The 17,703-nt window shown below is 42.7% G+C and overlaps 1 protein-coding gene across 1 annotated transcript in view; it reads left to right on the plus strand.

The window, feature by feature from the left end:
* The window catches only part of T265_14984 (hypothetical protein), a gene marked incomplete at both ends in the record, with an annotated part of 54,597 nt that overhangs the window by 19,685 nt on the left and 17,209 nt on the right, over window positions 1–17,703 (plus strand). Inside the window, 6 exons of the mRNA XM_009176080.1 lie at window positions 1,353–1,436; window positions 8,110–8,251; window positions 9,890–10,059; window positions 11,214–11,314; window positions 12,783–13,063; window positions 14,078–14,301. Of these exons, the coding sequence (XP_009174344.1) occupies window positions 1,353–1,436; window positions 8,110–8,251; window positions 9,890–10,059; window positions 11,214–11,314; window positions 12,783–13,063; window positions 14,078–14,301 (1,002 nt within the window). The remainder of the gene's footprint in view (window positions 1–1,352; window positions 1,437–8,109; window positions 8,252–9,889; window positions 10,060–11,213; window positions 11,315–12,782; window positions 13,064–14,077; window positions 14,302–17,703) is intronic.

Raw genomic sequence — 17,703 nt, forward strand, 5'->3', positions numbered from 1 at the left:
CACAAACGCTTCTCAGTTCTGTAAACAAAAGAGTGCAGTTTTTGGAGGCGAACTGCAGGGTACAATATTGTTTTCCCCAGTGTGTATAGATCCAAAGAGCGATCACCGACGGGAGAGGTTCTAGCGTCCCGCTGACCAAATCTTAATATCCCTTAGGAGAAAAAATCAGTGAACCTCTGAAGACTTAAGGCAGTTCTTTACAAGAACAGCTTGTTAGCAGCAGACTCTCTAAAGCTACTGAACCATGAGGCAAGGTTCGTCTACTAGGAATATTTAGTAACAGTTTTGTTTTCACACAGAGCGAGGGGATAATCGTTAATTAGATTTCGATGACGCTGTGAAAGTGATTGCTACCTCATATAGTGGCTGTCTGTTTAGAGTCCCAATGGCGGCAGGAGCCTGAACAAAAGGCCTGCTTAAACTCTACGCCGACGAATTTCGCCACGAAATGGTGCGGCTCATTCAGACTGGTACGCTCGTTGGTTCCCACGCACTTGTTTTCCATCCGTTTCATTTCAATCAGTTCGTCAGCCGAATCCGGACACTTCCCTTAAACTAGTACATGTTCTCAAGGAGTTCACACCAGTGTCCAATTCGGATTTGACTTTCGGCACTATTAACGTTTGAATACTGGTAGGCAGGAGCCAAAACGCAGATGGACTTTCTTGGAAAAAATAAATCTAAGCTGAAATTTGAAAGATCCGTTAACTTGTTGGCGGTTTTTTCCCTTCTCAAAGATGTTCGCTCTTGCAACTGTAAATGTGCTCTTCCCACCATGTAATGAACGAAAGGCTTTAAAGGCCAAATCCCCAAAAAAATATCTAGCCTTTCAAGTGTGTTCAGTCCCAGATTTTTCTGCTTTGCCAGTCAACCAAACCAACCACAACAGATTCAGTAACTAGCCAAATGGTGTATTTTATATGCACGCTAGAATTAGTTGCGCCCCTCTTCACTATGCTTTTGTTACTAAAGTGGCAACCTGACGAGTAAACTCATAGGGTAAAATCACAGAGTCTACTCTAACTCTAGTGAGGTTTTTAGGACATGGTGACGATGACTACAGAGCCGGTGTCAAAATACGTGGAGGCAACCAATGCATGTTATCTGCTGACAGTCGTATGCCGGTCATCTGATCACTGAAAGACAGAAGATTGTGTCTGGTTGAAAATCTTTGTCCTGAACGAACTAAAGAAAATAAGAGATACCCTGTCATATAGAACCAATTTCGGATAGTGAATATCAACTAAGAACCTAACAAAGCGGTGCTATATATGCCACAGAGAGATTCGGAAATCATGTCTTTTGTTTCATTTCTTCATTCTACACCGGCTAATATTTTTGTGTTTACGCAGGCGAGAGAAGAGGCCACACTGGATGAGACCAAAAATATTCTGACTTCCAAAATTCAACAACTGACCACGCTGAACACGATAAAAGTAAGTTAATCATTTTAGAACCCACGTTATGATCGAATTTTAGGCAAATTTTTTTTCTAAAGTATAGGTCTACCTATTACCACCGACTACCTACAAAACTAAGAAAGTGTGCCTCGCACGCACTCTCGTCTACTGACTGACAACAAACGTACAGTTGTACTAAATTCAAGGTCCCGTAAATAGGTGGACTGGTTGATTTTCGCGGTTTATCGAATATGAAGATGTTCCAAAAAGTGAAACATCGTCTTGAAACAGTGTCGCTGATTTTGTCAAATGACTGTTCCTTTCGAACGACATCGCCCTAGTATGTTGATAGTTCATTTGAAAGAAAGTGTCTTTTTAATGACGCAGTTTGATATGGAACAAATTTAAGAACGATTCAGAAATGACTCATTCGCAAGAATGCATGTGTAGACAAAGCACTGCACGAACAGACCACCTAGTTAGTATCGCCTACAGGTGAACCAACAGACCCTTCATTAATGAACAAATTTAAGAACGATTCAGAAATGACTCATTCGCAAGAATGCATGTGTAGACAAAGCACTGCACGAACAGACCACCTAGTTAGTATCGCCTACAGGTGAACCAACAGACCCTTCATTAATTCATGATCAAAGAGGTTTTTAATCAAAAATAACATTCTACGCTTTTTCAGAAGCGGAAGTTGATTGTGAATTACTTTCGCTTGCAACATTGGAGCAAATGTTGTAAAGGCAATGTTCTGATAATAAAAAAGACCAGATAGAAAACGAATTTGTCTTCGAAAAACCTCTCTGATTAGTTGGGCAAAATAGTCCAACAGCGTGCTGTAGGAATCAGACTGTATGTTGGTTTGTTGGAGCACATCAAAAGCACATGTCCCACGTGGGGCTCTCTATGGTAAACCAAGGTCGCTGACAAACAATTCATTTGCTACTTCGTTCAATCCATTAGAGCTATTTTTAGCTAGCTGAAGAAGTCTTGAAAAGGAATTCATTTTTGACATCCTGTCTCTTGATGTCTCTCTGGAGGCTACTCAACATTTTGAAGTGTACCAATTTTTCAACAAATGCATTAACCAACTAGTTTTAAGAATAAAGTAGAAAAGTGTTGTTGAATCCACAAATCGCAAATCAGACGAGATTTTTGTTATTCGTGCAACCGCAAATGACATTCTCTGAATAGATTAATCTCTCTTGCCGAGAACTTGTAAGCTTTGTTTCGAGGATAGATTGTCCACGACTGTTTTAATATCGGACAAGATCTGTGCATTCCGTCCTTCTACTACTGTAAACGCTGTTAATTGGTCTTGTCAGCCATAGGTTACCCCATCTCTGATAGCAGTTGGAGGTCGCGTTCCCCAGATTACGACCAGAATGCTTCAACGGTTAATAGGCAATAAAAAGCTTTTTTCATTGAAAGTTGGGTTTCACCTATCTCTTACTCCTTCACAGACTTTACGAAGTGACACTTTCTGATAAATCCCATGCACGCAGTTGAAAATACCACACTTCAGTTCGATACGTATGCTGTGGCCAAAAGAATCCAAAATCGTCCCAGTTTTTCTGTTCCACTAAACGATTCAGTATTTCCCGGCGGGTTGCAGAGCATTGATCTGAAACTGTTCTGAACTGAAACTGTTCAAGCCGTTACAAATTTGACGGGTTTAAGCAATCGAACGTTCACTTTAAATGTGTTTAGTCATTTGACAGAGAGGTCAACGCCGTTTCCCATATGCCTGGAATCTATCAACTACTCTTCTACTGTCGAGGGTCTGCATCAACTCCATCGCCGCTTGATTTGGAGTCATACGTGCTGCTGGACGCTCATCTCTGTAGCCACCGAACATTAATCTATGTAGTGACTAAATTAGACTTGATAATGCTAGCGGTCTCACCCATCTTCAACACCTGATGTTAACCAGGTTATTCGGTAATAAATACCATCGTTAGTATTAAAAAAAACCCGTGTTGAAATCTGGTTGTTTGCGAGCTGAAGTCAACTCATGCTGGAAGTCTCGTAAACCTGCACCATCATTGAAACTACCGTCTGTGCCGCGAACGGTGAGTGTCCGAGACACAACTTCAATTGAGATTTCTGAATGGCGCTCTACTGCGGGACCCAAGGAGAGAGTTTCAGTCGTATAAGTGGCATAGTCATATAGTCACAATCTTATCGTCCAAACTATTAGCCGGAAGGTCATGGGTTCGAAATTCCATGGGGTTATGTGAGACGCGGCCTGAAGGTGATTGCTAATCAGGGTGAAACGGCCTCGTCTACCACACGAACTCTCCATTGAAAACCCCAACTCTGCTGCCATTACGGACGCATACAGAAAGGTCTATCTAAATGTCCCAGAATATTAGCACTAGCCACATTTAATATCGATGATGTATTTTCACCGTCCTTTGCTTATTCTACAGTTGGCTAGCTGGTGTCCACATAGACACAATCAAACTCTGCATACAACATGGTAAGCAGTAGGTGAGGTTTATGTAGTAATTAAGCTGCCAGATTCAATATGTCAATATTTTAGCATCAATTCGTTACGTAGCAGTTCCCGAATGTCAAAAATGACTGCTGAACTGTATGCTAATTCTCTCGAAAAAAACGCTGGTTTAGATTAGAGGTGAGTAACACGAATAACTTGCAGAAGTAAGAACTGATTTTCAAGCTCTTACATTATAAAAACCAAAAGTACAACGGAGCGCTTCACTTGATGTGGGACTATCCTCGAAGATGGCACAATTTGGCGCCGACGTTGGTGTTTCTTATGACAGGGAAACAACAAATCGGAACCAGCTCTACCCACCTACTGGACTAAGCAAATGATAGTTCAGCAGTTTTCGATAGATTTCATCAAAATGCTCTGCCAAAACCGGAACGACCATTCTAGATGTTCAAAAATCCAGGATATCTGGATTTGACTTGCGCATTATTACCTTAGTGCAGCGAGAACGTATCTGTCTCCAAATTCTTTCAATTGACCATTGGTGATATGCTTTCTGTGCTACAAAGCTAGATTGGAAGCAAGCCAACAGATATCTGGCGCATATGAGTGCTGTAAATTATCTGGGTGACGGAAGTAACTGGAAATAGAAGGGAAAGCAGCCGAAAACTGTTGATTTATCTTAGCTGGAAACTCCATCTCATTTGTGTGCCTTCTATTTGACGATAGTTGCGATTATCAAAGATGTCTCACGTCAAATACACACCTCGAAGTTAATGTCTTCCACTTCACAAAAGGCACGTGAAATCTGCCGTTTATCAAGTAAAAGACAAAGAAGACCAGGTTATCCAAAGACAGCGATGAAAACAAACATCTAGGTGTTTTATTCCAGGAGCAACTCGGAAGCATTCCTAAAGGGGTTATTTTCATGTCCCCTGTCAACCGTTTTGCTGGCAATGGGATGACCGCATGGGGGGCATTAGACGACACGTTAATAAGCGTAGTTCCAATTACACGAGCGTATTCGTTGTGACCTTAGCGTTTGTCGCCAAACAAACGGCTTGGCATGGACCCAACAGCCAAAGTTGAATGTGAAGTATTGCGTAACTCAGTTTGTCAGTTTAGTGTGAACCTTGAGCTCATGAGGGAACAAGTTTATAGTTTGTGGCTGTCAAACCAGTCATACCAGTTTGTTTAGTTTCCTCGACTGTACGCGTTCCTTATCGTACTTCTAGTTGGAAATCTAAGGGAATGATCCGGAGACGTTGAAATGAAGTACGTGAGGGAAGTTCATTTGAAATGACCGCTACTTTCGAAGTTCTTCTCCACCGCAGAACGATGCTAGTGGTCTTATCTAGCGCACATGAACTTCAGCCCAGGGGACAACAAATTAGTTGCTTAGTTTTAAGTAATCATTGGTTCGCAGGCTTCTTAATGATACTATACTCTGTGAGTTACTAAATCCAAACTTACATCCTCTATGAACAGCGTGTTTTGACCACCACGTTGGAGAAACTAACCGGGATCCGCCGTCTCACTTTTCGGTACCTAGAAGAGAGACATACGGCTCAATGCAACTATTCAGTCCAGCATACCTTTAGCTGATCCAACGATAGATATTTCTGAAAGCACACATCTCAGCGTTTGTCCAAAGAGAATTTACATTACTTCTCAACTTCCCTGCACAAGAGCACAATTAAAAATTTCGATAGTTCAACCCTGCAGTATCCAGTTGGACCACATTTAGTCTGTTTTGCTTGTCGATGTGTAAGATCTATTTAAAGGACTCGGTAAGCGGATTCTGTCAACTAGGGAAATCAGTGCAATACGGGTTTCAAAAGCTGGAGTTATACAGCCAAAAGCAATTGGTCGTCTTGGCCTCAAGAAGCAAGACATTTAGGATTTATCTGGTTTTTGTTTATGTCTTTTGGCCAGTCCATCCGTATGTGGCATGTTTATTAGCTGGTCATCAGATTAAAATATCATGCCAAAGATTTGTGCGCTACCGGAATCATTTTGTCACCATATTACCTCCGATTCGTGTTGGAAATGCACTGAAGCACTAAAATAACCACTCGGTGAATTTAGACTTGACTGTTAGCTGTCACGTTAGATGGATGATATCCTCAATAGTGCTCACGTGGTATTCTCGGGCACCGATTGGCGACTGCTGACTGGGCTTTGGCTTACCGATAGCTTAACCAGTGGGCAAAAGTCATATCGAGAATTGTGAGTAGATATGATAGGATTGCTGAAGATATCGACTATTCAACATCGCAGTCGAGCGTTAAAACTTAGTCAATGGCGCGATTCACCACATGGTTGCTTTTTCTGTGAGTTCGAAAATTCAGTTTCTTATTTTCAAACTTTATTATGCTAGAATGGAACGCGTTGGTTGATAACGATGTGTTAATCGGAAACAACATAGTTGCACATTAAATTGGTTCTGCTTAACAGGAAACTCCTCTTGTCATGCACAACCATCTTGTTTTCTAATGGTTACTCTTGATCAGGCTAAAGAAACCCTGTGGACAGTGATACGTTAGTACTCCGGTGGTTTTTTTTTGAGGACAGTGGATGTACAGTGGAATGTACAGTTATGCTTAACTTCTTTTTCAGCTGGTTAGCTGAATCGAATTCATTTGAAAAGACTTCATTGTTAGATGGATAATATTTTACGTGGTTTTAGGCACGCGCGCTCCATATTCCACATGTATGAATACTTTGCAAAAACAGACAGATAATTTGTTCTTTTTACGCTGGATACTATAATGACAGAAACTGCATCCAGACTGAGCTCGTCTACCTGTCACCTCTCATCAGTCAGTTGTTGAATTATTCAGGCAGGATTTCGTGTAGAGTAAGACAGGTATCGGTGAAAAAGAAACACTGCATACAGAAAAGTATTTGGAAAACTCAAATGAGTGACACAATCCGGTTGTCCGCATTGTTACTCGGTTGCAGGAAAAGCCGTGATTCATCGAAAATTCCTGCTGAATTAAGTAACCTACCGGGTTAGACATGGAGCTAAACAGTAAGCCTTATTTAAGCAAACAGTTAGAGGACCCAAGCACCAAGATTTCTTAATGTTTACTTGCTTATGCAAAATACCAATAAACGTATCGGTATAACGGTGCATACTACTAAGGGAGCATGCGAGTAGTTTATGGCCTTTTGGCCAGTCACCCTCCCCGCACCAGACGGAAGGTGAAGTGTATAGCGCAAATTGCGTAAACGCTTCGCAGCGTTCGTTCGTTGTTGTGTAATAGTCCATGAGTATCCGTGAAAGTTCAAGGCGATGCACGAGAATCTTCAGTTTTTTTAAAAAAAAAACGATGTGCATGTGAGATATCTACTTTCGTGTCTAATGGTTTGTAACTGTTCAGTTCGTGTTTGCTAATTAAAGACATCGAAGCGAAGGGTCTTTCTCCTTTCACCTCTATTTAATCAGATGTGCTGTTGCCCGTAAATGGTTTATTTACCATAGAAAAGTTCTTGGTGTGAAATGGACGCCGTTATTTGTCTCAGATGGTCGACACAGACAAACCTATTTGGACACGTTGTTGCACCCTCAAAAGAGAGCGACATTCTAAACGCAGCGAAACGGTTTGGTCTCAAGTTCATTTCCACTGAGAGAGACTGCCTTTTACCAAAAAGAGTTGTTTCCAAGGGTAGCCCAGCACTTTCATCCATGGCAAAAAGTGTATATCATGCATACGCCACTCCACCAGGGTTTTATCTGCTCAAGAGGACTCGCATCATTGGATATCCACCCGAATCCTACCATACTAGATGTCGGTAATGCTAGCAATGTCACGAAACTACCTGGTCCAACCAGTGATGACAGGGATCATCAATCCTACAAAGGGAAAGTCAAGAGGCAGAGGCCGGGTTTGAAACACTGACTTTCGGGTCAGTAAATTCACGTTCCGACCACTGAGCTATCCCACTCCAGAATTGGATGTACAAATATATATAACTGGGAAGGAACTAAGAAACAGGTTGATCTGTTCGTTGTTACTCCAATGAAAAACTAACCTTGGTACTATTCGCTGTATATGCGACGACCCGCATAACGGATCTAATACGTCTCAATGAAACGCATGAAGAAAGTGTTTAATCTGCAAACGGCCTCGTCAAGTAGATGACGCGTACAATACTGCGGTCTGTCGAGAAAATTTCCGAAAAAAGAAGATATTTTGTATTTCAGTCGGAAAACAAATTACTCCCCTGTTTTTTCAGGACTCGGAAATCTGTGAACTTCGAAACACCATAAATCAACTACGATCGGATATGCACAAACTGCAATTAGTACACGAAGCGCAACAACGTCGCCCGGGGCGATCGAATTCCTATCGCACCGTACCAGAGAATTCCAGCCAGCGTAAGTGATTCATCGTTTGACTAATTTGGGACAGTGCTGCATAATTCGTAATGCCTCCTGACTTGTTTGCTACCGCACCTAACAGAACGGAACTGGCAGTCAATCACAAGCTCAACCGTTCGATCGGTGATGGACATGTTGGCCTAAACTTGTCGGCTGAACGCTAAATCGTGTCTCACCAGAATTCAACTTAGCCTCTATAAACATTTGTCTTGTCAAATCTCTTTTTACATCTAAGGCATGTTCACCCGGTGTCAATTAGCTGGACCGATTTTTAAACAGTTGCAAAATTCGGTAGCACTATTTACTCACAAGCATGGGAGACGACTGCAGTGTCCGAATTTCGTAAAACGCTCTACATGGGGACACGGAGACAGTCATTGGTAATTCCCAATTAGATTACAACATGTGGCAGAAATTTACTCCCAAAGTAACGACACACACGATCGATGGGACTTTGTGATACAACTTCGTAGTCATGCAGCATTATCTGACCAGATTAGGGGAGGATAAAAATTTAGGCGAATTACGGCAATAATGAATCATCACTAAGGAGGAACGCTACAGCTTATCAGATCATAATTCTATATTGCTTCCAGGTTGCGTGTCTCTGTTTATGAGGTCGCGTTCACTTAGTCCATCCCAGCTGATTCGACCATGGTCATAGCAAGCGGTACTTCTCTCTTCTGAGTATACAAGTCGTTAATTACGGCCTGTTTTGGAATCCTGCAGCCGTTCAAATTCTTCTTCATTCTGTAAGGCAATATACCGTTTTAGAAGAAAATGTGAGTAAGATCGAGAAACCGAGTGTTTCAGCTGCATCTGGCACTTCAACCTGTTTCGAACGTTCAAACTCGTTCTCTATGGTGTTGCCGCCGGATTCATGAATAAAAACCGTGTTGGTTCGAAAGTAATTCACCATCCTTCAACTAACCAAAAGTAGGATGTGTGGTGACACAACAACACTTTAGATGGAATATGGTAGGGTCCATCACTTATGGCAAAGAAAATCTTATGCACGTGTACAAAACCGGTTAAGAACACCGTGTAAGACGGCAAATTGGAATGAAGTATGTTATATATCCGACTCTCTGTCCTACTTGTTTTCCGGGACAAAAGCTGGTTGTTTTTCCTCAAAGTCCCGGCATTAAAGGGTTACCGGTTGTTGGTCTGTCTTGCTGTCATCCAAATTGCATAAGGATTGAATGAAGCGAAAGCGAGACTCCAGCCGTTGAACTCCCAAGTTCGATTATCCTTCTTTCTCTAGAAGAAGTTCACTCAAAGCCTTATACAAGCGGAATAAACGTACTTGAGATGAGTGATTTTTGAATGTGTATATTAGACAATTAATATAACAATTGCTCCGAATGAGTAACTGAATACCAATCGCGTAGTGTTAAGAGTAATGGCAGCTGGCTTTTTACCGTAATAGCGTAGCGCAGAAAGCCGTTGAATTGTGTATAAAAAAATTCAGCACGGTTACTTCAAGTCGTCTATATCAGGCCTATTACCTAGCCCTCACCTAGCTGCCTACAACATGTCCAGATTTTGCTGAATTTTTTATGTTTGAAATTCCACTGGATTGAAAATGCTTTCTGTATAATCTACTCTGATGTGATTTATATACCGAACGCTCAGAAGATACCCAGGAAACCATAAGCCTGAATAGCTTGGCAAGCGGTACAAGCAATGGCAGTCAGGATACAACTTCAGTAGTCGGGCAGACTGGTTCGGACTCCACAGGGACCACGATCTCGGTTCAGTCTCCAGATACCCTCGAACATTCGGCGGGAAAGCGCTCGCGTTGGGTAGGTCATACACAACTAATCGATTCCTCGAAGTTTTTTACTCAGCTTAATTATCCTTCTTACAACTATTGTACACACAGGTGAGTTTATTGGTCACCATATGAGAAGACATCAGCAATGCGCACTGATAATGTCTCCTCGTATGGTGACGAAACGTTTACAAGCCAACTGCCAAGCTCGGCGAACAGATCAACAGCCACCTGATCAACAACCAATACTGTTGTATACACTAATGTGCAACCATTATTACTACTTGTCCATTCGTTTTCACATGGCACACTTTTATACTGTAGCCCATTAGTTCACTGATTGTAAAGCAGAAACTTAGAAAGCGATTGATGTCCACTGGTTTGAATGACTAGAATTTCACAAGTTGATGAGATCAGTTGCCACCCGATGCACCCGGGCATAGTTACCAACAGTGCAAAGTACTCCAGCTAATACTTGTCCCCAAACAACTATGTGAATCAAATAAACACACAAAATCCGTAAAGTGCGTCGATCGATTCTCTTGTAAACTATCTTCCATTTGGGAAGTGTGCGCTTTCCTAGAACAACTTTTCATGCAGTTAGCTGCAATCCCACTTCGATGACAGTGTTTTTTTGTTTCCGCTTGCCGGTGGTCATCCACGCAACACATGCACAGGCACACCCTATTCGTCCTTCAGCTTGCCGTCCGCTTTTGACCCACTCTTTGTTTATATACTGACATTTTGGAGCACTGCACCGAGTGCACCTGAGCCACAGGTTTCACTTGTGCATGCGTGTGTGCCACCCAACCCCTCCCCCCATGCGTTTATGGCGCAAATTTTGTCAGATATATTTACGTTACACCTGCTTGGGCGCAAACCCGTTAAGCCTTGGAAAAAACGACCTGATCTCCCAGAAAACTTTTATTTATCTACAAGTATTCAGGACATGTATAATTTGTTTGCACTTTTCTGTTGGAGAAACAAACCTAGGCATTGGTGAAATACACTCATGTGCATACCAATTTGGCTTTGAGGGGAGACTCACCTAGAACCCAGCAACCTTATAAGTAGTGTATCCTAGGGTTTGCTTAGAAACGAAGTCCATCTGTTTCGCTTTTTTCATATTTTTATCCAACGTTATCGCAATTAAGGTTTTGTTTCTTTTTCCCAATCGTTTCACAGATCCGACCGACACTTGGAAAAGCCTTTAAAAAACGTTCAAAAAGCAGTATGGATACAGGTGATCGGGATGGTAGACAGAATGATCCACTCCGCGTGACAAAGTATGTTTCTCTCGAAAACGCTCGCTAGGTAGAATTAGAAGTGAACCAAGATCAATTTGGAAACGACTATGCTTAGCTTATACGTATGCATCTGTTCACCAAACCGGTACAGTTCAATATCCTGTTTTGTAGAGCTGTCGCGTACTGAATCCCTTCAACCGTATTGGCTTGTAACTATAGAATAAGTAAAACACCAAAAAGTACACCAGACTTTCAGCAAAGTGCCGGAACTTGGTTTTGCGACAGTGACCATGTAAACAGGGGAGGAGGAAAAAACTAAACGACACAAACAAAGTGGATGGAAAGACACGCTCGCTATTTGCTCTTATATGATAAACTGCATATTAATATCATAAGTTGGGCGTTGAGCGACTTACTCCTGTATCGATGAGAGTCGTTTGACTGCTGTGTCAGATGACCAATCCGTTCCCTCCAAGTAGACCCAGCTCCCTTGAATAAGATGCCGGTTTCCCGCAAAATTTTGGCGCGCTAGCCCCATCAAAGAAGCGCGGACCGTTTGACCTGGCAACTGTTCACTCGCTAACAGTGAAGCTAGAGTATGCTGACCTGAATGACTTGTGAGGAGATTCACATTGGTGTAGGTAAGATAATTTCCTCAATGAATACCCACCTTATTAAGTGCACATTCTTGAAAAACAGACAACATGAACGAGACTAGATTTCTCCTTTCAAGGAGGCTAGCTAGACGATACAATCTGATACTACCCCGTGACTCCTCGCTTTTGATGATTTCGAGTGGCACCTGTCTTGTGTTGTTCTTCAGTTTTATCTTCGTTTCTAATCCGGAAAACACACATTGTAATTATGCGGTGTGAATGTGGTCACTTTTGTCAAACGCATATAAATGATATAGCGGCCTTAAAGGAGAGCCAGAAAAGTTTTTCCACAAGTTGGCGAGCCACTTACGGTTCACTATTAGAGACATTTTGATCGTGGCAGAGCAAGTGCTTTCATCTGACGCTTCTGGTGACAAGCGATCGGTTGTCCTAGTTAAGCAGCCATAGCAATGGTCGTGAGAACATTTCGTCGGACGACCTTGAAGTGATTCGACGGCACTCGGTAGATTACACTGAACGATTCCGCCGACTAACATGGTATCGATCAAGTGAGTATCAGTTGTTCTAAAGGTGTGTCTCTAATTCGGATATATGAGTGGCTTTCCAATTTGAAAAATTCATCTACCGACTGTGTTGCAGCCTACTCTCCTTTTCGAACCCTTATATTAGTTATAGGTGTATTCTTCTTACTAGACCATTTAGAATTTATATGACTGCAAAGAAAGTGTTCTAAGCATTTTACCGGACTTAAAATATGCAAGGGCCATCTCGTCATCAAACTCGGACTTCTTTCCAAACTTCACATTTGCAAAAAGTGGTATCGATTTTACGCAGAATTTCACACGTGATCGCCCTCTTATGAAAGAATGTTGCCGTTTTTATACACATAGCAACCCAACGGCAACCGTTTTCACCAATATTCCGGGTGCCCGAATGTCATTACCATTGCCAGATGGTAGGAAGCGTGGAAATCTGGATCCTTTGAAGATCGTCTCCCCGCAAACAGGAACAGACCAAGCGACGCATGAATTACTCTTGAAAATGAGATGGGAATTGAGTTATTTGAAGACTGACAACCAACGCTTAAGACGTCTCATAGCAAACAGTTCACCCTTGTCTGGCACCAACAATGGTGAACACCCGGAAGTGAACTCCACAGTCAGTTTAACAGGTATGAATATGTATCCGTTATCATTGTCCCTGACAATGAGATTTTATTTCATCTGAATGCCTAGATCAAACAAACATTGGGCTAAACTGCGGGATGTCCCTGAAATACTCATAGAGTCACTCATTCGAGGACGGTTAGTTCTTAGCGGTCTGGCTAACACGCTGCCCTGGTCCTCTATGTTGTGGGATGGGATGTGTGGTGGCCTGTTCTCTGAAAAATCTAATGCACTGGCGTTTCCCACCGAACACCTCTGCCAAGCCTATCTTGCGATAAGGCTTGTAATCCCAAAGGTTTGGTTGAGGACACTAATTGTCCTCTATCGGTCTTGGAGCCGTGGCAGTATCCTCAGCCCATGTAGAACCATGAGTCCTACAACTGATAAATCACTCACGCCACACCAGCTGTCGTGCGGCGTATGCTTGTTGCAACGAAGAATCGGTGTTGAATTCTAGTGTTATGCTATCGATGGTGATCAGTTCCTAATTACTCGTTCTCCTCATTGATGTGACTGTCTTGTGTGCCTCTCTTGAAAAGATGAACTCATACCCGATCTATGTAGTGATGGATGCCTCAAATACCCACCAGCTCATGATTCCAGCAATGCAATGAATCAACTTTCCACCTGTTGATACGAGCGACGGTTGGCTTGAAACAGGTGACAGATGATAAGAATGTCACCATGGAACCACTAACTTCTAGGGACAGTTCTCACATCAGCAGCTGTTGTGTGGCATACTGTCTAAAACTTGATTGTCGTTATGGTCATCCAACTCCAATGACATTATGAGGATCACTGTATGGCTTGGTGACAATGCATTTGCTGTACTCATTAGACGTTTCTGAAGACTAAATGGTACTGTTCACATCCTACGAAGCAATGACAGTCAGAGCAGTACCTTGTGAAGATTTGTACTAGCCTACTACTTTAAGTTCTATGCATCCGGTGAAGCGAAATTAGTGTATTTTACAACTTCTTCCGCGTTTCCCAATCCATTGCCCGGCCTCCCAAAACAGATCTCTCAGTGCGTCATTGTTTGAATGCGAAACAATACGTACAAGTTTACATTTATCCAGAGCCCATCCCCGCATCTGGCAACATTCAGACTTCAGACGAATGTCTTCCATGGGACATCCAATCCCGAGTAGCCTCTACAAAACTACTAAAAGCTGGATATGTTGGACTGAAAGAGGGCTCAACATGGAAGGACCTGGATAACTCCCTGTCTGCCTTGATACACGTAAGTGTGTACAATACATCAATGGCATTTCTCATCCGCTTCTTCTGTCTCCACTCCAATGAAGTATTACTAATGTTACATACAGATGTGATTTGCGCAAAATTTATCACGTATAAGGGTCAGTCGTCATCGAACGTAGTGACTAGCCCTTGGACTCATTAGGGATTGGACGAGACTCCATACGTTACCAAATAAGCTCACTCATACTAAAATATGCGTCTATATTATGGAGAGAATAGATGGTATTCTGGTCGTTGGCTTGTTCGCTGAGCTTGGCAATTTGATTGCAAACGTTCCATCACCAGTCAAGGTGATATCCTCAGTGCGTTATTAGGAAGCGTAGTGGTGCGTAGCGGTGGGTTAGTGGCTGTGCGCTGAGTAGTGTTACGCGCGTGTTAATATACGTGCTGCTAGCAGGGGATGACCTTTGATCGCGATTAATTTTTCGGTCGGGCGCTTCCATTGGTTGCCCCGTTGTCCTGTGTCCCCATTTGCCAATGCCCACACGACGTTTGAGCTTGTCATCCCCTGTAATCGTAATCTTGCTCGTAATCTGGCCGATGCTGTAGTGACCTTTGTCCTTTCCAGTCCCGGCTTGTGACCTTCATTGGTTTGACTCAAAGGAGTTCCTTATTCCTTTTTTTGTGGATCCAATATTCGGTCCTCCTTGAGTGTTCCGGTTGAGATGTTGGTCTTTTGCACGTAGGGGTACGTAAATTGGATCCAGTTCGGTGCACCGCTTGGTCAAATCTGCCATGAAGTACCATGCTTACAAAAATTCTATTCCGTGTCTCAAGTCTCCGTATAGCAAATTTCGCGTTTTCCAGATTGAATTTGTGGCGTTCTTGGTCTACGTGTATGGATATCAAGGAGAGAGGGTCATGTCACCTGACATGTGCATAGTCTCTTCCCATTTTGGGATTCTTCATTACTCTGGTGGATTATAAAGTCTGAATGTGGGTTGGCAAATGGATCGAAGGGAGAACTTACTCCCGTACGGTTTATCGATGTCCCATAGCCTTGGTATTAGAATTATGGGGGTTGTAAAGTTGCTTTACGCCACATTTACTTATCACTGTCCAAAATTAAGTCGTAACACTGAATATAGTAAATGAAGTAGGAGTAGTGAATACGACTGAGTTGGTCTATTGAGCCGCATTGTGCTTTCCAAGCTAGAAAGTTAGGATGTGATATGTGCTCATACTCAGGGCAGTACAACCGAACGATGATTATATCATGCAGGAAACTACTCACAAGGTTGATGAGATCTCTTCGACAGCCCACGACAGGTTTCGCCCTTTTGGGGTAGGCCTTTCAGGTAGACGCAACTACCACCAAGAGACGGTGAAACCTTAAAATAGATTGAACGTAATCATACTGGTCAGTCATTAGCCGTAAACTGAGTGCACGGTGACAACCATGAAGCTTCCATCCTATCTGGCCTATTCCCATTCACGCATTATCCGGTCTCTGGGACAACGTGTTTTCTGAGTGACAATTTTCAGCCTTAGGTGTGTAGTTCTTGTGCTAAAGTGATGGAATTGGCCAGTCTTTATTGTTTTCTGTGTTGAAATTAATTTGTCGACGCTGCACGCAAATACTTAGCCCTAACTGCATGAATGGTTTCCTTCATGAAAATATACTGCGATATCTCGAATATCGTGTCAACTGAAACATGAGGCGACCTGTGTGTAGCATATTCAGTTGTAAAATGTCATAAACAAGAGATTTACTTGAGTCTCTCGTGAAAACCAAACTGATTTGCAAATGAGTGTTTTTCTCGAAAACAGTCCGATTTGTGTTCAAGTAGGACATCAGGTTGACGCCTACCTGATGAGCCACAAGAAGAGCGAAACCGTTCGTGGGCTATCGAAGGGTTTTAAGAAACCTTGTGAATAGTTTCCTTTATGATAAGTGTTTGTCGTTGTTTCAAACATGACAGATCTCGCATGAATGTCGTCCTTCAATAGAAAAATATTGAATGAATACTCAGCTGCTCAGAACGTGTTACCAGCAGACCAACCAGAACAGAAAATGAAAAGATAACTCATTATCTCCCTATTCAAACTGGTGCGGAGTGTTTCGGTTGGTTAAAAAACTGCTCACCCACAGAGTTCATAGCTGGAAGGTAAAACTGGAATCAGCTGTAGGTGAGTGCGAGATTGGTAGAATGCGTGCTCTCGTCAGTCTCGTTTGAAAAGTCGTTCTGTTGTCTCGGCTCAAGTATTCTGGTGAGTCCACACCAAATGGAGCAAGCAGTGGACTCGAATTTCGCTCTTACTAAACTCGTCAGTGGTGCCGAAGCAGTGGACTCGAGTTTCGCTCTTATTAAACTCGTCAGTGTTGCCAAGATTTGAGCTCTGCACATCAGGCATGCGAGACCAGAGTGCTACCATTATTCCACCAACGCGCGCTGGACGTGCTGGATTTTCATATGCGAACAGGTGAATGAGTTCACACTCGAATGATGTGAGTAGTGGGCCCAAGAGCTCTGCACATCAGGCATGCGAGACCAGTGTGCTACCATTATTACACCAACGCACGCTGGACGTGCTGGATTTTCATATGTGAACAGGTGAATGAGTTCACACTCGAGTGATGTGAGTAGTGGACCCATCAACTCGAACGACTACGCAGTAGCTGTCCTGATTTTGCCGATCGTTGGCCCTATAAGGAGTTCCTAGTCAAGTAGTCCCGCAGACACTTGGAATTTGCTGGAAAGTTTTGGCCAAGGATATGAACTCTAAAAAGAGTCGGATTCGAGTGCAGTGCTTCCCTTTTGGTGTGGACGCAACAAAATGATTGGGCTACGACAGAAGGACGACTGTTCAAACAAAGGGTGATGTGAGCGTGCAGCCACCCGCAACTAGTTTTGGATTGGTTGTTGGTGATTGTATGATTAGTAGAATGCACACTATAGATGCTGAAACACCTTCGTGATTTAATTGCACAGAATAAATGGATCCTAAACAGTCACAGTACTGAACATATGGCCTCCATCAAGTACTCATAAAAGTACATGGCCCACCGATAAGATCCTTAATCCGGTCTGTAGTGAAGAAAACGACTAATACTCTTGACTGAATGGGGTTTACAGTCGATATGTTGCTACTAGTGAAAAGGAAGGGCTTCGCTCCGGAGATGTTTATTTGAGAAACACCAACTGAACAGCTACAGACTATTAGACAGGGGAGAAAAACTCTCGTATGCATCTTGTTTGCAAAACTGAATATCCATCTTCTCCTTGAACGCGCCTTCCTGAACTTTCCTGGATATTCATTGACTGTTACTCAAATGCTACAAAGCGACTCCACAAATTCCATAATAGATCTCACTTTTCAAGAGACGCGAAGCGGATTTACGGGAAAACTCTACTCGCATGCCTCATCAGTAGTATCCACA

The sequence above is a fragment of the Opisthorchis viverrini genome (assembly GCF_000715545.1).
Source record: "Opisthorchis viverrini unplaced genomic scaffold opera_v5_312, whole genome shotgun sequence".
Taxonomy (NCBI): domain Eukaryota; kingdom Metazoa; phylum Platyhelminthes; class Trematoda; order Opisthorchiida; family Opisthorchiidae; genus Opisthorchis; species Opisthorchis viverrini.